A 22,308-nucleotide genomic window follows, 5' to 3' on the forward strand; every position below is an offset into this window, starting at 1 on the left:
TTTTTTTTTTTTTTTTGTTTTTTCGAGACAGGGTTTCTCTATGGTTTTGGAGCCTGTCCTGGAACTAGCTCTTGTAGACCAGGCTGGTCTCGAACTCACAGAGATCCGCCTGCCTCTGCCTCCCGAGTGCTGGGATTATAATCTTAATCTACCTTACTGAACATGCTCCTAAACACTGAGATTTGGTGGCATCCTCCTTTACTGGCGAGTCCAGCACGAGGGAGGGGGGTGGTATTCCACTCCATTGCACACAGCTTTTGATGGAAGAAAGTAAAACAACATGAGGATTTTAGATTGTGGCAGACAGTTAAGGCTGAGGACTTCAAAGGTGGCGTTAGTGAAGTGTGGTTGCCTATGCTCATAAGAATACTACTACATACTCCCCATGGGAGGCCTTACCCTTTCTGAAGAGTGCATGGGAGTGGAAGGAGGTGGAGGAGAGTGGAAGCAAGGAAGGGAGGAGGAACTGTGGTTGCTATGTAAAATGAATAAAACAGAGATAAAAATCAATGAAAATCACATAAGAAATGACTTCATTCTGCCTAAGATAAGATGCTGCTTCGTCATCTCTAATGAAATATTTTATGCAAATTTTGGGGTTGGAGAGATTATTCAGTAGTTAGGAATGCATACTGTTCTTTCAGAGGACCTGAGGTCAGTTCCCAGTGTTCGGTTTACAACCATCTGCTAATCCTTCTCCAGACTGATCCAGTACCTCTGGCTTCCACAGACCCTCTGCACACATGCATGCATGCAGATATGCACAATTAAAATAAAATAAAGGAAAGATTTAAATATATGTTATAATGTAGACTATAAAATAAACTATTGTGATATTGTATATAAAGTCAGCGATAATTTAAAGAATAGTAATTCCTTGGCTAAGATACAAAATACTGATGATAGCTTATTCTGAAGAGGATGTGGAGGATGGGAATGCAAACTTATACAACCACTTTGGAAATAAATATGGCAGTTTCTCAGAAAATTGGGAATCAATGTACCTCAGGACCCAGCAATACCACTCTTGGGAATATACCCAAAGAATGTTCAATCATACCACCAGGACACTCACTGTTCAACTATATTCATAGCAGCATTATTCGTAGTAGCCAGAACCTGGAAACAACCTAGATACCCCTCAACCGAAGAAGGGATAAAGAAAAGATGGTACATTTACACAATGGAGTATTACTCGGTGGCAAAAAGAACAATGACATCTTGAAGTTTGTAGGCAAATGGATGGAATTAGAAAAAACATCCTGAGTGAGGTAACCCAGATCCAGAAAAAAATATAATATGTACTTACTTGTAAGCAGATATTAGATGTAAAACAAAGGATAACAAGACTATAGTCTACAACACCAAAGATGCTAGGTAACAAGGAGAACCCTAAGACAGACATACATGGATCCCCTTGGGAAGGGGAAATAGACAAGATCTCCTGAGAAAATTGGGACTGTATGGGAGGGGGAGAAGGGAGGGCAGAGGGGAGGAAAAAGGGAAGAAGGGGACTGGGGATGAGAACTTGAGGGAACAGGATGGTAGAGATGGGGAAAGGACAGAGAGGGAGAGAAAGGAAAGAGATATCTTGATTGAGGGAGCCATTACAGGGCTAGAGATAAAACTGGTACTAGGGAAATTCCCAGGAATTCACAAGGATGACCACAGCCAAGACCCTAAGCTATAGTGGAAAGGATACCTGAACTGCCCTTCCCCTGTAATCAGATTGCTGATTACCTTAACTATCACCATAGAAATTTTATTCAGCAACTGATGGAAGCAGATGCAGAGATCCACACCTAGCACTGGACTGAGCTCCCAGAGTCCAGTCAAAGAGAGGGAGGAGTGATAATATGAGCAAAATGGTCAAGATCAAGATGGGAAACCCCATAGAAACAGTTGACCTGAGCTAGTGAGAGAGCTCATTGACTCTGGACTGACAGTAGAGAAGCTGCATAAGACCAAACTAGGTCCTCTAAATGTGGGTGACAGTTGTGTAGCTGGGCCACTATCAGTAGGACCAAGCTTTATCCTTAGTGCTTGAACTAGCTTTTTGGAGCCCATTCTCTTTGGAGAGATACCTTGCTTAGCCTAGATATAGGGGAGAGGACCTTGGTCTTGTCTCAAAGTGATGTTCCAGACTTTGTTGACTCCCCAAGGGAAGCCTTACCCTCTCTGAGGAGTGGATGGGGGATGGGGTGGGTGGAAGGCGGGGAGTGGGAGGAGGAGAGGGAGAGGAAACTGAGATTGGTAAGTAAAATGAGAAAATATTGCCTTAAAAATAAATAAAAAAGAAAATAATTCCTAATCAAGGTTAATTTTTCATTGCTTCTTTAATTTGTCCTCTTTTTCAAAAATAAAATTGAGACTTCACAGAGATGGCTCAGTGGTAATGACCATATGCTGCTCTTCCAGAAGACCTGAGTTTAGCTCCCTAACCTATGTGTGGTGTCTCATAACCACCTATAAATACAGCTCCAACTCCAGGGAATTCAATATCCTCATCTGATCTCTGAGGGTACCTGTACACACACACACACACACACACACACACACACACGCAAATGAATAAAATAAATCTTTAAACAAATCTTTAGAAAACTTAAATATTTTGGAAATGTATTTTAGAAGTTATTCCATAAACTAAGCTGTTTGAAACTTTCAAACTTGCATTCTACCTGTAGAGACTTTGTAATACCAAATTGTGTTCACTGTGAAGAAGAGATTTTTCATTTCAATCTCCAAGAATCATTTAGAGCAGAAAGCAAGAAAATATTGTGTTAACATATTGAAATATTTGCACAATAGACATGAGGAGTAAAGGGTTCTTTTGGCTCAGAAGTTTGAAAGTGAGCTCCATGATGGGGCAGATTAATTGCTTTGGGCCTCTGGTGTAAGTGCTGGATGGCAATGGCAGGAAGTGTAGATGGAAGTTTCTGTCCTGTCTGGTCCTGCAGCTGTTCTGTCCCAAAGAAACACACAAAGGCTTATATTGATTATAAACTGTTCGGCCTATTAGCTCAGGCTTATTATTAACTAGTTCTTACAACTTAAATTAACCCATAATTCTTATCTATGTTTAGCCACATGGTTTGGTACCTTTTCTCAATGAGGCATTCTTATCTTTCTTCCTCTTCATCTGGGTTGTGACTGTCTCTCTCTGCCTTTCCTCTTCCCAGAATTCTCCTAGTCTGGTCACCCTGCCTGTACTTCCTGCCTGGTTACTGGCCAATCAGCATTTTATTAAACCAATACAAGTGACAAATCTTTACAGGGTGCAAGAGTATGATCCCCAGAAAGGAAGCCTATGTTGGATTAATGTGTTCTTGGGGTCTCAGAGACTGAGAAGCTTCTGTAAAGCAAAGGACACTGTTGCTAAGACAGAAAGGCAACCCACTGACTGGGAGAAAATCTTCACCAAACCCGGCAATGGGTTTTTGATCCTACTGCACTTACTGGCTTTGTGGGAGCCTAGGCTGTTTGGATGCTCACCTTACTAGACCTGGATGGAGGTGGGTGGTCCTTGGACTTCCCACAGGGCAAGGAAGCCTGATTGCTCTTTGGGCTGACAAGGGAGGGGGACGGGGGGGGTGGGGGGGGGGGGGGGGGGGGGGGGGGGGGGGGGGGGGGGGGGGGGAAGGGGGGAGGCGGTGGGGGGGGAAGAGACAGAAATCTTTAATAAATAATAATAATAATAATAAAAAACAATTTGTTTTAAGTTGCAAAACAGTGGACCTCGGAAAGCTGTAGGTGATCAGAGGATTTGCTCAACAAAGGACTAGGAACAATTGGGTGAAGTTAGCCAAATCTAAGGCAAAATGGAGTTACTTTAGGCAGTTTAATTGTAAGGGCCTGGGTAGAAAGAAGTCTGCTATGAGACTGGCTCTCTTAGAAATGGCTGTGTAAGTAAGATCTGAAAAATGTCATTCTCAATAAACATGCTAATGCAGAAGGGGGCACATCTCATGGACGCACATCCTGGACAGGAAACCATAGGCGACTGATGGCTGCTAAGAGAAGGAGAGTCATCCTCTCCATGGAGGAGCCCACTAATTGCTTGTCATGCACCAAGTGGTTAGTCTTGAAGCCGTGAATACAACAGCAGCAGCCGCAGCAGGTTCTATTTATATATTTGCAAACAGACAGACAGACAGACAGACAGACAGACAGACAGAGACAAAGGCAGGGGATTTGTTCAGTGGCTGGACTTCATTTCTCAGAGCATACAGACCTAGGATGGGCTGTCAAAAAGTTTGAGGCGAAGAGTTTCAAGAAAGTTCTGTGGATGCACTTGAGTCTAGACCCCCTTTCCTTTCCCCTTCTTGTACAGAGGCTTGACATGCTTGGAACGACATTTCTGTCTCTAATCAGTGAGACACTTATCCCCTTTGACTACCGTCACTCCAGTCTTGTCGAGATAGTGCATCACAATGATCCAATAAACTTCGCTTGTTCCTTTATCTCCCTCCCCTCTCTCCTCTCTTTGCACCTCTCCCTTCCCCCCTTTTCCTTGGCCCCTCTCTCTGAGTGTGTGTGTTCTACCTCTGGAGTGAGCTGAAGATAAATTCCAACTACATGATGGTTTTCAGAACATTTTGTTACTTTGTTCTAGCTTAAGGAAGCAAAGGGTGTCACATGGAAGGCTCACCCTATGCAGTAGATCTTAATTCTACTGTTTCCCAAGGTAATAGCTGAATGTCTCCAGACAAAACTTGTACCCCATTAAGCCTCCACAACTTTAGAAGCTGGTGATTCTGAGATGAGATAATTTCTTGAGGAGTGGGGGAGGGGAGAGCATATCAGCAATCTGATGTTAGAAGTACAGAAGTACGTGTGTGGTTCACAGGGGGCACTCGGAGCTCTCAAAAACTAAAGAGCACAGTACAATGTAATCAGTACAGAGCTGGGTATGCCAAGTTCTCTGCATTTGTAGCAACAAGTACCAGAGGCCCAAGCTGTCACACTCTAGTTGGCCTCTGGGTTGTGGTGGCTCAAGTTGAAGCACTCACAGAGTGTTTGATTGGTCAGACCTTTAGGAGGCAGTAAGAACAGGACATTGGTCTACTCTGCCCAACCCCAGGACCTCCTCTCTATGCCCTACTGAATAAAACTTCCTGTAAGGACTTCCATCTTGCAGCTGACGTTTGGAGCCTGCCTTTCTCTCTCTCAGCAGCTTTCCTCAGTTTTTCAGCTCTAGACCACACAGAGTCTCCTAAGAAGAACACAGTGAGGACATTTGTGACAAGGTACTTCAGGACCTACCATGGGTAAGTTGAACAGCATGGGGTGTTTGCCCAGGTTTGCTTAGGGCAAGGGTGATACTGCGCTTTCCTCTTCCTTTATGGCCCTTAGGTGACCTCTTTAGGAACAGAGTGGGGGTGGGGTGGAGGGACCCACAAGTTGTTTAGTTTCCACTCTCCAGAAGACAAGGATCAAATGAGTACCGAGGTGATTGTCATGTTTCTTTATAGAAAGCCTCTTGTGGAAGTAAAGTACAGTCCCCTGCTTACCACTCCCTCACCCCCAAACCCATTCAGAAGAAAAAATCTGAGCTTTAGGTCATCTCCAGTCTAGGATTTGAGAAATAGAAAATATGACCTAGAGAAGGGTTTGGTGGAAATTAATATTCTTCATATTCATACTAGTGTTAATAAAGGAACAAGGAAGCAACCGTGGATTGAATCTACTTCAGTCATTCTGAACATTGCATTATCCTTATAGAAGTTTCTAGATACTTGCTTTATGTTGTGTGAACAGTTCTGAAACATCTTACATGTGTGTAGGGTTCCATGTCAATTAAATACATTTGTTATCTATGTATATATAATATATAAAATCATATGTCTTACCTTTGTACATAAATGACATTTCAGGTTTTCCTTGAAGTCTTGGGCTAAAATGATGCTTTTGCTTTTTGCCTATTTTGTTTCTGAAATTGTTTAAATCTTCCTTATACACATGAACTATTTTCTGATAGATTTATCTGTTGTTAAATGTTGAAAATTTCCCCAAATTTTGTATTTGTCCACTTATCTTTCCCTCCAGTCAATTTTATTTCTTTATATTAAGATATGCATGCAAGTACAGACTTTAATACCATCTTCTTATTTTATTTTTAAGACTTTATTTATTTATTAAGCACACAGTGTTCCTCCTGCATGTATGCCTTCAAGCCAGAAGAGGGCATCATATCCCATTATAGATGGTTGTGAGCCACCATGTGGTTGCTGGGAATTGAACTCAGGACCTCTGGAAGAGCAGCCAGTGTTCTTAACCTCTGAGCCATCTCTCCAGGCCCATCTTCTTGTTTGATTGAAACTTTTTAAAATACTTTTTTAAAATTGAAACTTTATCACTATGAAATGTCCTTTCTTACTATTCCGTTCCTCCCCCCTTTCTCTCATGCTTGATACAGTGTCTCACACAGCCTTTGCTGATCTTGAAGTTTTTATGTAGGCAAGGATGATCTTGAACTTCTGACATTTCTGTCTCCTACTCTTAAATGCTACAAGAGAGTGCCGTTACCCTTACCCTTAGTCTATGCCATGCTGGCCAAGGAACCTACAGTCTTATTCATGTGAAGAAGGCAATCTATCAACTGAACTATATCCCTGCCCCATAGAATTCCTTTCTTCCTTTCTTTCTCTCTCTCTCTCTCTCTCTCTCTTTCTTTCTCTCTCTCTCTCTCTTTCTCTCTCTCTCTCTCTCTCTCTTTCTCTCTCTCTCTCTCTCTCTCTCTCTCTCTCTCTCTCTCTTTCTCTCTCTCTCTCTCTCTCTCTCTCTCTCTCTCCTTCCTTCCTCGCTTCATCCCTTCCTCCCTCTTTCTCTTTCTTTCACTTTTTTCAAGACAGGGTTTCTGTATGTAACAGTCCTGGCTGTCCAGGAACTCACTATGCAGACCAGGCTGGCCTCAAACTCACTGAGATCCACCTGTCTCTGCCTCCCAAGTACTGGGATTAAAGGTGTATGCGACTACCACCCAACCCAAATATCATTCTGTAAAATTACTTTTTCTATTTCCAATATAAACCTGCAGTTGGATAGTACAAAATTATATTTGTGTTGTTATTTTAAAATATTATATATATACACATATGTACACACACAATACGACTAAGCAGAAACCTTTGTATTAAGACTGAAAGAGGCAACCCAGCAGGAGGAAAGGGGTCCCAAAAGCAGGCAAAAGAGTCAGAAACAGCCCCTGCTCCAACTGTTAAGAATCCCACAAGAACATCAAGCTACTCAGTTATAACATATGCAGAGGGCCTAGGTGAGTTTTGTGTAGACTCCATGATTGTCAGTTAAGTCTCTGTGAGCCCCTAGAAGCCCAGATTAGTTGAGTCTGCACATACACAAATCTGAAGAAAAGAATATTAGGACTTATTCCTCCCACTTGTACACATGAACTATTCTTTATTCACCCCTCCTTCCACAGTTTCCAACCTCTGCTAATCACATGATACTCTCTGCTTCTAGGAGTTCCACCTTTTAAGCTTCCACATATAAATGAGAATGTTTTGCCTTTTTTATTTAAAACTTTTATATAGAATTAAATTTTATGTGTTTGAAAGTACATTTGACAGAATCCTTCCTTTCATTTGTTCTCAGACAGGGTCTCATTATGTAGGCAAGTCTGGCCTTGTACTCCCTAAGTAGCTAAAGCTGGGCTTGCATTCCTGATTCTACTGTCTCTACCTTCCAAGTGGTGACTTTCAAACATGTTCCACCATACCTGGCAGATGGAATTTTTTTTTACATAGTCAGACTTTGTCTGCCCTTCAATTTGGAATATTTAACTTACTTTTAATAAAATAATAGGTTTAATTTGGTACAGATATGTTATTTTTATACATTTATCTTTATTTACTTTTATTCTTTTATTTTTTATTATTATATGTTGAGTTACCACCACTACCCGGCATACCTTTATTTTTACCTGTCCTCAGATAATACATGATCCTTGCACCATTATCACTCTTTACCCTCACCCGATTTGTCATGTGCTTTCACTGTATGTGAGGTAGGAAAACCATATCTTCTTTATTATTTTCCCTTTTCTTTTTCTAGTCTTTTTTATAGTAGTTATCTGAGATATGCATATGCATTCCAGAAGAAGTATTGTATTATATACTAAATACTCAGGTTTGTCTATAAATTTATCAATATCACTGACTTTTCTTTACTGCCTGGAAGTCTGTTTGAAGACCAGCTTGACCTTGAACTTATGGAAGTCTTCTTTTCTCTACCTACTAGGGGCTGGTATTATAAGTGTGTGCTTCCAGACCCCAAAGGGATGTTTCTGATTTTTAAAACATTCATTCATTCATTCATTCATTCATTCATTCAGTGTATTGCATGGGTACATGTTTGGAGGCCTCAGAACAACAGGAAACTTGAGGAAGACAGTGCTCTTCATGCACAGTGTGGGTCTAGGGCCCTGAGCTACAGTGCTCAGGCTAGGTGGCGAGCCCTTACCTGCTGAGCCGTCTCACAGACTACTTCTGTTTTAGTTGAACTTTTTAAGGTTTATTTACTTAATGTAAGAGTGTTCTGTTTGCATTTATGCCTGTGCGCCGTATATGTGCCTGGTACTTGAGGAGATCAGGGGAACACATCAGATTCCCTGGAACTGGAGTTACAGATGGCTGTGAGCCACCATGTGGGTGCTGGGAACTGAACTCCCATTCACCACAAGAACAATAAGTTCTTGAAATTGATGAGATATTTTTTCTCAGTGTACACAGCCCTTCTATTCTATTGCTGTTTTTATTTGAACTTGAAGTCTCTTTTAATTGAAACTTCTCAACTGATGTGTTAGCCATGCCTGCCATATTTTCTTTAACTTCTTCCCTTCTCTTTTCCTAGTCTTCGTGAGAATATTTGAGCAAGACACAACCTGGATATTTTGTTCTGCTTTATGTATCATTTGTCTAGCTCTTCTTTCAGGCAGGGAGTTTGCCTGTGATCCTTGAACCATAAAAAAAAAAACCTTTCAAGATAATTTTTGTTATTTTTCAAACAGAAGAGAGGGTCAAGATTGAGGAATGAAACATAATTTGTCTCAGATCACTCTGCCCGAGAAGGGCAGGACAGTCAGGACCATCACAGAGCAATTGTTGAGCCCAGACCTTGACCGCTGTGTTTGTTTTCTCTTTAGCTCCTTGCCTCTCATCTCCCAGGAGGTGGAAGCGCAATGAAGGCTTTCAGTATTTTTCACACTGATTACAGATATTTGGGGGTGGGATATTATAACAGCTAACAACCTTCATTTGCCATTACATTTCCCCAGTACCTTTTTTTGGGGGGGTACTATACATTAATGTCTTGATTTTAATTTAAGGGCACAGTTCTGAAACTAACCCTTATCAAAGAAGAATGAGATGTCGAAGAATTTTCCGAAGGACATTTCCCAACTCTACTGAACACATCAGTGCTACAACGCATACTTCATTCTCTCAGCAGCAAGGTGGAGAGACAGCAATGAGTGATCCTCCCATATATACTAGAAGAAGATAGTAAGTGACCAGTCAGTATGATTGGAATATACCAGGCTAGTGAATGCATAACACTGTAGTTAAATATGTAGTTAAATAAGTGGTTGAGCAATCTTTCTGTAGCCTTGGTACAAGTGGGGCAAATGGTCTATTGGAGAATTTCTAAGTATATGTGGACTACTTTTACTTGTTTCCTGACAGCACTCCATATGGTATTCCACCCCGTCATCAGAGAATCAACTTACACAAACGAAACCAAATGTATATTAACAGGGAGGGATGGCTAATACCTCCAGAGAGAAAAATGGAGGACAAGCAAGATGACACCTCAAAGAACTGGTTCAAGGTCATAGTAAGTACCCCAGAAAATGGATCTAATACTCAAAAGAAGGCAATCAAGAGGAGTTGTGTTGAAATTGAGTAGAGTTATTGGGTGGGTTTTTTTGGGGGGGGGATACAGTGGAGTTGACAGAGGAGTCCACATGCTGAATCAATTAAGGGGCAAATCAGACAGGCAATGAACACAGACCAGGGTGACTATAGGGAGAAGTCAGGGAGTCGTGTGTAAGCAAAGGAAGAAATCCATGTGAGAAGATATAACAGCTCTACACTAGATGCCCCAGTTTTACTAAAATTGTTATGTGTGTATTGAAGAGGTGGTTGGCAAAGTGTCTTTGGGGTCCCTATTAAAGAAGGCTAGTCTGCCATAGGTAAGATCTCTTATTATGGCTTTATAAATGAAATCATATTATAATCTCAAAAATCAGAGAAATAATAAAAAGTAAATTAGCTATTAAAATTTAAAAAGTTGATTCTCATATCTGGAGTTTTTATTGAAGGAAACCACCTGAATGAAAGGCAAGTAGATTCAGGAAATCCACAGGTGATATAAAGGAAATAATAAAATTTGTTCCATCTTTAGAAATTGCCTTAAAGCCTAAAAGCAAACATATTTGAGTCCTTCCATTTTACGGCTTTCTTTAAGTAAAATTAACAAATAATAAATCACATGCATTTAAAGTATATAGCTTAACACCACTTGGCTGCACATCTGTGAAACCATTTTCCCAGTCAACATGCCCATCAAACACATCAAGCATCCTTGCTTCCCTTTATAATTGTTTTCTTCCATTCTTTCCCCATATCATTTTTTTTTCAATCAACTCTTGGTTAGTTTTCTACCACAGTAGATTTGTCCATATTTTCTAGATTTTTATGTAAACAACTCATGTGGTATGTTATGGGCTGAACTCTTTTGTTCGATTAACTTTGACTTTAAATTCCAATGTGCCACATACATGTAATTCCAGCTGTTCAGGAGACTAAGGCCAGAGGATTACTCATTTGAGACCAGCTTGAGCAATGCCACAAGACCCTATCTTAATGTAAAATAAGGAACAGTGAAATAAAAAAAAATATAAAAGTTTAGAGCAAAAACCGAATACTTGATGCAAACTATAGGTTTTATTTTCTTTCTCTTTACAGACAGCACTTTCCATAGGCCAGAGAATGTAGCAAGGATAAGTATTTAAGTTTATAGAGGTTTATCATGAATTAGTTAGATAATTTCAATTCTGCCCAGTCTGTTTTCATCCTTTTTACAGTATTTCCACCGTACATATATAAAATGAGACTTCTATGCCTGTATCATATTTGTGTCTATAATGTATATTCAGATAATGATATTTTGTTACAGCGTCTTTATTATCTCAAAAGAGTTCTGAAAGTAAGTACTTGAAACATAGAGTTTTAAGACATTAATTATTTAATACTGAAACACCTGATAGAAGCATGAGTGTTTAAATCTAGTTTATTTGTTCCAATAACTGTACTTTTGCCACATTAATATATTTGCTCATTAAAGAGTGTATTGTGTAATTACCTTTCATGCATGAAATAAATAAATTCCAATGTGCCGATATTTTCTCCTATCATTTTTTTATGTTTGATTCTAGATTCTCTCTGGCATAAAATATGATAAGAAGTGGCTGCTGGATTTGATTCAGAGCCAGTGCAATATCCCTTTCACTCCAGTAGAGGTAAGAGGAATCAGGACAAATGATGGGCTCTATGAACCATGACATTTGCCCATATTCTATTTCTCTCTCCCTTATCCATGCAGTTTCACTATGAGAAAATGCACGCCCAGTTTTTTGTTGATAATCCCGACATTGCCTTTGAACTAAAAAATATCAGTGACAAGATTTGGGATGAGTCTAATAATAAGGTATGTGTCAAGAGTGTGACTGTGAAAAATTGCAAGCCAGGGTCAATATCTCGTATGATTCCGGGGCATCTCAGTTCTCATTGTCAAACCAAACTCTCATTTGTTCTCCGCAGATCACAATCTTCATCAGCCCCTGTGATGAACCCCACTTGGTGACAGAGCTGAAGTCAGAGAAGATGGACCGAATGAAGGTAATGTAGGATTAAGACATTTTATATACCCACAGCTGGACCTGTGCCTTTCCCCCATCTCTTGTCCCTTATATCACTTCTGCTTCAGAGTCATGGAACTCCATCTGTGATTCTGAAGCTGGCTATGAACCAACAGGGTGCTACTTCTCAGCAATTTCTTAATATGCCGAGACTCCCATTTGTGCAAGGCGTGATTGACAGCAGTAAGTCTAGAGGAAATAAGGGAAGAGGGGCTGGCTGGTGTGGAAATTTAGGAATTGTAAGTTAAGGAGAAGTTGGTGCTGGCAACTCCTCTGTATCAGCTCTGTGTCAGCCAACTGCCTCTTCGCCTTCTGATTCTCTGTTCTTGATTCCTGAAGACTTGTTGGCCCATCCTACTGACTTGTCACTGAATCTTAGAAGGTGCATGGCTCCATCCTTGGATTTTTATGAAGAGGACATGACGCAGGTAAGACCTTACACTTGATGCTGTTTGGAGAGTAAGTTTGGTAGAGATTAGCTAGTACTTAGTTTGATCTCAAATATTCACTGTTGTTTCATTTCACTCTATTTTTTTCTATTACCTTAGATGTTGCCCTTGAACCAGAGTAACAGTAAACCCTATCAGATGTTTGGCTTCCCTGATACTAAGGCAGCGGCCCCTACTATTGACAGCCTGGATGAATCTGGAAATGAGGTGAGACATAATACTGAGATATTATATGAAAGGAGAAGTGGTCATTGGAGCGTTGACAAGAGGCAGGGAAGTGGTAAGGGATCAAGGGAAAGAGCTGAGGGTTCAAGAATCTTTTCTTCTCTTGATCCATGTATTTATTCCCATAATTGCAGATGAAGTCTTCAGGGACGGTAGTCAAGGGGCAAGACCTGGATCCCGAAGAGATACGTGAAGACCAAAGCTCTCTGAGTACTACCATCCCGGATAAGTCCAGTAACATAAAGTCAGTTGTATCTTCAAGAGGAGCAGCTCTGTTTTTTTGGGAGGACTGCAGACCTCACTATCAACTCTGTCTATATCCTCAGCTGTCCCCATGCCACTCCTTCTCCTCCGCTCACGTCATCTGGGGTGTGATTCCTATGTCTGAGCACTTAGTCTCCTCCAGCGTGCACTCTGGTGCTTTAAAAAGATGACACTGGGCTCCTCCCCTATCCTAACCGGAGCTCCCTTTTTCTTTCTCTTATAAAGTCCCTTCATCTGTTCCAGGCTGCCCTGAAGGCTCTGTTACCACAGGATGAGGTCAGGGGTTCTGAATGATGATAACATTACCTACTTTGGACCACTGTTGGGGTGGCTTAGTCCTCTTGGAAAGAAACATGGGTTCCCTGAACTAAAGATCTAGAAGTGGGCCAATGTCAGAGAGCAGAGGGCTCCCTGGGTCAAGAGGAACCTGTGGAGAACCAAAGACGCCTCCATCTCTTCTGTCTTCCTTATCTACCTACCAACCTTGCTCATCATCCTACCTAATGTTAAAGAGGATCCCTGCATAGCCTCCATAAGCAAGTTGATTCCCTGGCTTAGACCCATACTCAGACACACACAAGTAGAGAGGACCTCCAGGAGAGAACATAGTGACTATAAGAGCCAGCTGCTACTGAGGAATGTCCCTGTGCCACAAAGAGGCTCATTGCTCCCAGAATGAGCCCTGCATAGGAGAAAATACTAGCCTGCATTCAACAGTACCTAATACTGTGAAGTCTTCGCTTTCATTCTTGCTTTGGGTCCTGGGCACAGTCTGGAGAAGATGACGTAAAAGACTGCTTCGGAGGAGCCCTTTTCCCCTCTATTACCAGTGACCCCTGACCTTTAGTACCAGGCCAGACAAAACATCCTCCATTCCGTTTGTGTGGCTTCCTTTTTCTCCTTTGCCTCTACTCTCTGTGTCTCCCCCACATCTACCTCACCTACTTTCATTCCCTTCCTGTTACTATCCCCATGCCTTCCTCTTACTGAGTCCTGAGCCATGCCTTTCTCACCTCCCTGCCCCAGACTCCCTAGAATGGTGGGCACGAGCAAGGCGACAGAGTCCTGGGATCTCATCCCATGCCTCGCTCCCTGCAGAGCTTCCCATGGAGACTGTGAGGAAGGGAAATGAGTCCTTGGAGCTCTGTTTCTCCAATGCGGCTTCTTGTGAGCCTGCAGAAAGGAATTCGAGCAGGGAGTGTAGGAGCTACCCAATAAGAAGAGAGAAGACGGCAGCAGGGAAAGACAATGCTCTTTCTTCTTGGTCATTGCCACAAGGACTGTCTTTTCACTTTCAATTAGTTTTAAATGGTCATATCTGTGTTCCTATATTTATATGGCAGAAGATGGATGAATACATTAAAAGTTAATGTATTAATCAGACATGATATCTAACATATATTAATGAGATGCCATGCAATGATTGTACATACATATACACTACATAGTTCTTAACCAGGCTGCATTTTTTTTTTTGGTAGTTCAATTCTGGAATTGTTCCCCAAGTTATTAAGCCTGGTAAGTGTATTCCTTGATTATCAATTTCTCTAACTGGGCCTGGCAGTACATCCAAAATGCTCTGAAAGCTAATAGGTCTTGCTTAAGTTAAACTTTTTGAACCTGTCCCTTCAAAGCGATATGGAGAAGTGATTCAGATTCACGGGAGAACTTGCCAACGGCAAGTCATGATTCCAGCCTAACGTCTATCAGTGACATTTCCAGGGTCCTCTTCACACCTGACTTCCCCATCTGCAAACACATCCCTTTCCCTCATTATCCAGCGTCGTCTGCCAGCTCTGCATTGAGTTTTCTTGCCTCCCACAGGAAGGACAGGAATCTCCTAAACCAAGTCTCTGTGGCCTCGAGGACCACAAGAGTTTACCAACTTGCAAGGTGAGGAGAGAGTTTTGAGTGTGTGTATAAAATGGTTCAGAACCTACATCCTGTTTGCTTTTATTTCAGGGGAGTTTTTTTGGATCTGAGGCTGTGAAGACTCTGGTCCTACAGTTCCTGCAGCAGTAAGTACCTCCGGAACCTGACAAAAGGGAGCCATGTGGGAAGTGAGGCTACAAAATTATAGCTCTATTTGATAAAACTTTGAACTCTCATTTGAGGCCCAAACCGATGTGATTAGCCTATCCTATGACTTCGCCCCCAACAGGTATTTCTTCATCTATGACAATGGAGATCGGCAGGAACTTGTTAATGCCTACCACGCTGAGGCTTGCTTCTCTTTGACCGTCCTCTTCAGTTCCATGGACTCATCCTCGTAAGTAGCACAATCAGCTCAAGCTATGACCTAGAGCACTGCACCCCACCCTCCAGCAGATACAGGCAGTCCCTTGGAACCCTTACACTCGCTGGACCACCAGTTCTGTGTCCTCCTTTTCTCCTAGGAGTAACTTGTGCGGGTACTTCAAGCACAGCAGAGATATGAAGGTTCTCAAAGATCCTTGTAAGTGTGTGACGGGCAAGACTAGACAGCGTAAAGAGGGCTAGAGGGCACAATCACAGATGCCAGAGGCTAAGGTTCCTGTTGTTGCCCTCCCCATTTCTGACACTCTCTCTTGATTCCAGACCAACAGCTGCTTATTCCTAGACCCCTTAGGCCATGACTCTGACTGGGAAATGGTGTGTGAGTGTCCAAAAAGCATGTGGGACTCTAAGGACTTTTTTTTTCTCTTCTTTTTACAGATATGCAGCAGCTGCTGCTGAAGCATAAAAAATATGAGATTATTTGCTTTCTTCATACATTGCCCAAAACTCAGCATGACCTCCCCTCCTTTGTGGTGGACATATGTTTCCAGACAGTAAGCCCCTGCTCCTTCTGTGGGCCACAGCACATACTCAGAAAGCTGAGGTTGGGGAGAAAGTTATGCAGGACGCTGAGCTCATGCATTTCCCTTCCAGGAGACCATGCTGTGCTTCTCTGTCAGTGGATTGTTTAAAGAAGGTGAGTGTCTGCAGAATCCGCTCTCCAGACCCTATCCCGCTCCCTGCCCTAGATGTGGACCCCTGAGAACTCCCCCAGGTCCCCTCATTGTGTGCCTTTCCTCCCTTGTGCTCTCCTGCCCACGGCACCCTGCCCACAGACCATCCCGGTCTGACCCTGACCAAGGGCTGTGCCTGTCTACCCCACAGCTCCTGGGTGAGGGAGGGCACTGGAGCTGTGGGGTTGGTGGCTCTCATTCCAGATCCTTACTCTGACTTTGGGTCAGTTGCTTAACCTCTGCATTTCCATGTTTGCAAATGTTGCTTATTAAACTGCCCCCCTACTCCCCACCCCTGTAAGGGAGATGCGAAGCAGAGACCAAGTGAACACCGAAAGTGATGTTCACATGGTCCAGCATGGGGTAGGGGTCCCATCAACAGGAGTGGATCTTTTCCATTGCTGCCAGCCCTCTCCATTCTTGTAAGCCATTCCTGACTCCAAGCCAAATATCGAGTGGTTCTTGGCTTCTTTTTGTGTAAGACCCTGACTGGAGAATGCCCTGTGAGGGTCTGAAGCATTGACAACTCTAAAGGCACATTATTCTTTCTTGTCCTTGAAGCAGAGGGCAGCTCTCAGGGTTGTGTTCACGCCTTCACTCGGACCTTCATTGCTACCTATGGCAACAGTTCTGAGTAAGTGCTGTGTTGTGGATGGGCACTCTCACCTGAGCCTCGGGCTGTGCAATGTGGTGGTGGAGTCCTCGGGGTATGACCAATATGTGGAAGGTCAATGGGGAGAGTCAAGGAGTAGTCTAGTGTAGTGGCTGAAAGTGTAGACTCTGGGGTCAGACTACCAGGCTCGTTCTTGCTGTACCACTCACTTATTCTGTGAATTTGGTCAGATCACATTTCCCATTTGTAACTCTGTCTTCTAAAAATGTTGATTATACTGTCCACCCTTTTTTTTGCTGATAAAACCATTGTTGGATTAAAGTTGAATCTCCTGCTCTATTGATATAGATAGTCTGCAACAGTGTGCTCCCTCTCAGGGAAGAAAAGCAGGACAAAGCAGGAATATGGGAACGGCCCGATTGCGGCTCGGTGAGAAGCTTATTTTGTCTGTTTTCCCATCCATCTCAGGAAATGTTTTCCCTTCAGCCTTTGTATCATCAACGACAAGCTGCTTGTGAGGGATGTCCAAGGGCTTCCCAGTGCCTCCATTCCTGTGGCCACATCTTCTTCCGGCTGTTTGCCTGCCCTCTTTCAGGATCAACAGAAGATGGAGCAGACATTCTCTACACAGGCTGGGATGAATGTTGAGAGCTCTCAGACGTGAGTGTTGGTGTATACAATGAAGTAGTGTGAGGAAGGGGTAGGATAATGAGTTATGGAAACATACAAGCTTTGCTTCTTTATTTCGTTCACTATCTTATGGATCACTTTCTTCTCAGTTAAACAGTGGGCTAACTAGCCATTTTAAATAGCTATTTGCTAATTCCCTGAAATCCATGGACCCTGTTCATGAATGAGACACATTTGGATCTTCAGGAATTTGCTTATATTATGGCACAAGTATCATCTTGCCGAATATCTTGAAGTATATGTAGAGGCGTGTTTCTGTCGCATAGATCAGGACATGCCTTTGTGTTGTCAGTGTATCTATTCTTGTGTCTTGATGCCTACTGTCTGGTCATACTCTATCACAGGTGCCTTGATGATGAGCAGTGGAATCCAGCAAAGCTAGTCAAAGCCTTTCCTGGCTCCAGGTGAGGTGTGGGAATTCAGGCCAAGCGAGAAAAGGCCAGCTGGCCTGGAAATGATGCTGCTATTCTTGCGTCTGCTGGTCTCCCAATCGTGTCCTTCGTTTCCTACAGGTAAAGGATGAGAGCCCCGAGCATACCTGCATGCAAACAGGTCCAGGATTCTAAGAACAACACACCAAGAAGACGTTCCTAGGTGTCACTATCTTATCTCTTCAAATCTTTGTTGTGATTTTGTTCTAGCACGGTAATTTCCATGTAAATAAATTGGGACATCTGGGAGCTAAGGCACCCTGGGAGCTAAGGTGGAGTTTGTAAAGCTAACTCTCATGTATCTAAATGACCTGTTGCTTGTGTATTTGCCGTGTATTTCTGGATCATTGTTTCTTATTTTTTCTTTCATTATAAATGTTATTAAATTTGTTGAGCATTTCATGTTTCTGTAACCATAAATATATGGTGGGGTATGGGAGAGCCAGAGAGCCAGAATGGTTCGTGTACTGTGGAGAGAGGCAGATCTGAAGAGGGAAAGATGGTGAAGAATGGGCTGATGTGGGAAGCTTGCTTGTCACTTGTGGCCACGGTGACATCCAGGCTTGGGCTGCTGCCAAGGGCCATATCTGTGTCTGTGGCCCTGTAGCAGCTGAGATTTGTATTGATGTATGTGGTACCTGTTGCTCCAAAGGTCATGCATGAGGATGCTCAGGATCTGGGCCGACATCTGAAGTCATGCTGGTATCTGAGGGTCATGCCGCTACGGGGCCATCCTGATCTAGGTGGCTTGCACTGCCTCCCAGGGCCATGGAGACATCCAGTGAGGACAATGCTGGGTCCGTGGCTCCACCACAGCAAGGGTGTATGTTGATGTCTGTGGCTCCTATTACCACCAAAGGCCATGCAAATGCCTAAAGTCTACTGGTATCCAAGCATCATGCTGCTACCTGAGGCCATGGTGATGTCAACACCCAGGCTGCTGCCGAGAGTTATGTCTGGGTCTGTGATGGGGTATGTGTTGATGTAAATGGCCCATGTTGCTCCCGTGTTGCTACCAAAGGCCACATGGATGCCTGGGTTCTAGGTCATGTGGGAGTCTAAGGGACATGCCACTGCAGGACCATGCCTGTTCTACCACTCAGGGTCATGGTGTCATCTGGGCCCTGGTTGTGGCTGAGGGGCCATGTCTGGGTCTGTGGCTCCACGATCTGTGTTAATGTTCATGGCTCCTGTTACCATTGAAGATCATGCCCCTCTCTGGGGTGTGGCCACCTAGGGCTATGTTGAAGTCTGGTGATCATGCTACTGCTGGGCTCATGCCAATCTGAGAGGCCCGTGCTGCCACCCAGGGTCCATGGTGACATCTGAGCCCAAGCTGCTGCTGATAGCCTTGTCTGGGTTCTTGGTTGTACGATAGCTGGGGTCTGCATGGATTGTTGAAATAAGAGTGGCGGGGCTGCATCCCCAACACCCCGGCCGCTTGGCTAGCTCATGCCCGAAATAACAACACACAAACTGTATTCATTTAAGAACTGCTTGGCCCATGAACTCTAGCCCTTACAGGCTAATTCTCGCACCTGGACTAGCCCATTTCTAATAATTCGTGTAAGCACCCCAAGGTGCACTTACCGGGAATAGTCTAACCTATGTCCATCTTGAGTCGGAGCTTCATCGCGTGTGCCTCAGAGAGCAGAGCTATCGGGAGAGTGGAGCATGGCGTCTCTGCTCCAGAGCACAGGGCTGTCGGGTCTCTCCAGGAGCAGAGCAGAGTCTGACCTCACTTCCTCTTCCACCCAGAATTCTATTCTGTTTCCTCCTCCCATCTATGTTCTAAGCTATGAGGCCAAGCAGTTGGTTTATTATAATTAACCAATGAACTTCCTCCATCAATGGATGTCCATTTCCCGTGTGAAGATAGGGGCACATGCGAACCTTGTGTTGAACCATGTGTTGAAGTACAAAGACCATGAGGAGTGGGCTCTACCCTCACTGGCCCAGTGAGAGCCAGGCCCCCATTACCCAAGAGCTGTTACCACCCCTCACCACAGGCATGGGAGAGCTTGCTGTGCCCCTAGCCTGAAGGCGGTGGTCCCTTAGGCCGGGACCGACTATCTTGGTTTCCACCCAGGCCCACCTCCAGGGCTTTGAATGGGCATTCCCGAACACATACCCCATAATATGACCTGCTGGTATACATGAAGAGACTGGTCCCACGAACCACATCTGCAGGATCTCCATGAGGTGGGATAACAGCAGGCTATCTGGGGGGAATTTTGGTGAGGGTCCAGTATTGATGGTGTACCAGAGGCCAGAGATCTTGAACCAGACCAACAACACATTATGTAATGAAAATTTGCAAGCAAAGCTGTTTGGACAAAAGGGAATACTGCATGAGACACAGCTCTCAATGGCACTGAGACAAATGAAAAGGCGATGGAGAGGCAGGAAAGATGAAAGAGCAAAGTGGGTTTTGTTGTTAGCTTTTCTGTTTGTTTATATTTGTTTGTTTTTAATTAATATTCTTATTTGGATCATTTATTATTTATTTTTAAGTTTCCCTTTGTGGGGGAATTCTACAAGGGTGAAAAACAGATATGGAGGGAATGGGAAATGAATGAAAATGGGGTACATGATGTGAAAGCCCCTAAGGAGCAATAAAAAGCTATGCTAAAAAAAAGAAAAGGACTATTTGTGCATGTGTGTAGGTGTACACACATGTGCATTTTTATTTGGGTGCCTTTAGTTGTCTAAAGCTTTAAAAATATGTACTGCACACTGGGTAATTTAAATCTACAGAAATTCATTTTCTCATAATCTGAAGGACACAAATCCCAAGCTAAAGTGTTAAAAAGACCTTGTAAGATTTTCTTTTTAAATGTTTTAATTACCATAAAGCTATACGGTCTCCTTCCAGCCATTTCAAACATGGGGGTTTAGTAGACACTCCTCTCCCTCCTTCTCACTCCCCCACCATCTTGGACCTTTCTACCACTAGCAATCTCATTTTTGTTTTCATGTCACAAGTGTTCTATCATGACCCACCTCTTCCTTAATACCCTTTTCCCCTTTCATGGCCCCATTTCCAGTTTGATGGTACACACACACACACACACACACACACACACACACACGCACAATGCACACAAGCACACACACACATGAACATCAAAAGCGACAACCCACATATGAAAGAGAACCTATAGCATCAATCTCTTTGAGTGTGTCTTGTTTCACTTAACATATGATCTCCAGTTGCATTCATTTCAGTATAAATATGAGACTCTTAACTATACAATTATGTTCTATATCTGTGGCTTGGGATAATCTGACTTCTTCCTTTCTTTTTTAACCCCTTTATATCTTTCTCTTGCCTTATTCTCCTAGCTAAGACTTCAAGAAATATATTGAATTAAGAGTAGAGAGAGCAGGCACCCTGTATTCTTCCAAATTTTAGAGGAAATGCTCTCTTTTGCCTTATTTAATATAATGTTGGCTAAAGGTTTACCGTAAATAGCCTTTATTGTTTTGATTTGTGTTTTGCCTATTTCAACCTATTTTAGGAAATTTTTATAACTTTAAGCCATTCAGTGTACAGTATTTTACTAGAACAGTTTTAGTAGACTAATACATTACTATAGAAATATAAGACTATACATACACATGTACAAATCATCTTTTTTCTGAAAATAGCACTTTTTACTTTTCATTTCTAAATTAATATTGTAATATACTCCATCTTTGCATCCTCTTTTAAACATTTAGTAGTTCACTAACTCTAATCTGTGTTGGACATATCCTCTCATTATGGAGGCATTCACTGGAGTGTGGTTGTCCTACCAGAAGTCACACTGTTAAAAAATTGATCATCTCTCCCCCAGAAGCCATCAACTGTCCATAGTTCCTTAGTTAGGAGTTGGAGCTCATGAACCTTTTCATCGGAATGCATTCAATCCTATTGGTTGAGAAAATTTGCTTCTGTGTTCATCTAGGACACTGGCTTGTAGCTTTCTTTTTCTGTTATGTCTTTATCTAGATTTGATGTCAGTATAATAACTGGCTTCACAGAGTTTGTTTTGCTGTGTTCCTTCCATTTCTATTTTGTAGAATAGCTTAAGGAGTGTTGGTAGTAGACCTTCCTTTAACGTTTGATAGAATTCAACAGTCAGTCTTTCAAGTTCTGGGATTTGCTTTGTAAAGGGACTTTTAATTACTGTCTCAATTTTGTTGCTTTTTGTGTGTCTTTTTAATTTGGTTATATCACCTGGTTTTAATTTCAACAGGACATAGGAGTTTAGAAATTTATTCATTGTTTTGAGGTTTTTCATCTTTTTAGTCTAAAACTCTTCAAAGTTTCCCATAGTCTGGACTTCATTGAATTCTGCTTTAACAACTCCTGTCTCATCTCTGATTTTATTTACTTGAGTTTTCCCTCTCTTTTATTAGTTTGGCTAAGATGTTGTGATTATTGTTAATCTTGAAGAACCAACTCTTTGGCTGTATTTTTTAGTTTCTATTTTATTAATTTTTGCCTTAATTTTATTATTTCTAGCCATTTTAAGTTTTTTTTTTGTCCAGTATCCCACTATGTAGCTCCAGCTGGCCTGGAACATGCTGTGTTTACCAGTCTGGCCTCAGACTCACAGAGATCTTCCCGCTCAATGGTCTGGAAGTGAAGCAGTTATAATAAGGATTCCAGGAGCCCACACCTCCAATGCCCCGGAAGAGTTGACAACCAGAGCACAGAGTG

At 42.5% G+C, this 22,308-nt stretch overlaps 1 protein-coding gene across 1 annotated transcript in view; it reads left to right on the forward strand.

Moving 5' to 3' along the window:
• The window catches only part of Nxf3 (nuclear RNA export factor 3), an 85,103-nt gene extending 67,364 nt beyond the window's left edge, over positions 1–17,739 (forward strand). The window contains exons 3-22 of the mRNA XM_050130389.1: positions 9,347–9,521; positions 9,702–9,852; positions 11,456–11,539; positions 11,623–11,727; positions 11,841–11,918; positions 12,037–12,121; positions 12,278–12,366; positions 12,487–12,594; positions 12,747–12,856; positions 14,358–14,394; positions 14,701–14,769; positions 14,839–14,894; positions 15,038–15,145; positions 15,273–15,331; positions 15,571–15,686; positions 15,787–15,829; positions 16,428–16,500; positions 16,966–17,139; positions 17,514–17,573; positions 17,682–17,739. Of these exons, the coding sequence (XP_049986346.1) occupies positions 9,347–9,521; positions 9,702–9,852; positions 11,456–11,539; positions 11,623–11,727; positions 11,841–11,918; positions 12,037–12,121; positions 12,278–12,366; positions 12,487–12,594; positions 12,747–12,856; positions 14,358–14,394; positions 14,701–14,769; positions 14,839–14,894; positions 15,038–15,145; positions 15,273–15,331; positions 15,571–15,686; positions 15,787–15,829; positions 16,428–16,500; positions 16,966–17,139; positions 17,514–17,573; positions 17,682–17,685 (1,784 nt within the window). The 3' untranslated portion in view covers positions 17,686–17,739. The remainder of the gene's footprint in view (positions 1–9,346; positions 9,522–9,701; positions 9,853–11,455; positions 11,540–11,622; positions 11,728–11,840; positions 11,919–12,036; positions 12,122–12,277; positions 12,367–12,486; positions 12,595–12,746; positions 12,857–14,357; positions 14,395–14,700; positions 14,770–14,838; positions 14,895–15,037; positions 15,146–15,272; positions 15,332–15,570; positions 15,687–15,786; positions 15,830–16,427; positions 16,501–16,965; positions 17,140–17,513; positions 17,574–17,681) is intronic.
• The last annotated feature ends 4,569 nt before the right edge of the window (positions 17,740–22,308 follow it).

Source organism: Alexandromys fortis, unplaced genomic scaffold (genome assembly GCF_014885135.2).
Source record: "Alexandromys fortis isolate MF-2015 unplaced genomic scaffold, M_Fortis_MF-2015_v1.1 scaffold_331, whole genome shotgun sequence".
NCBI lineage: Eukaryota > Metazoa > Chordata > Mammalia > Rodentia > Cricetidae > Alexandromys > Alexandromys fortis.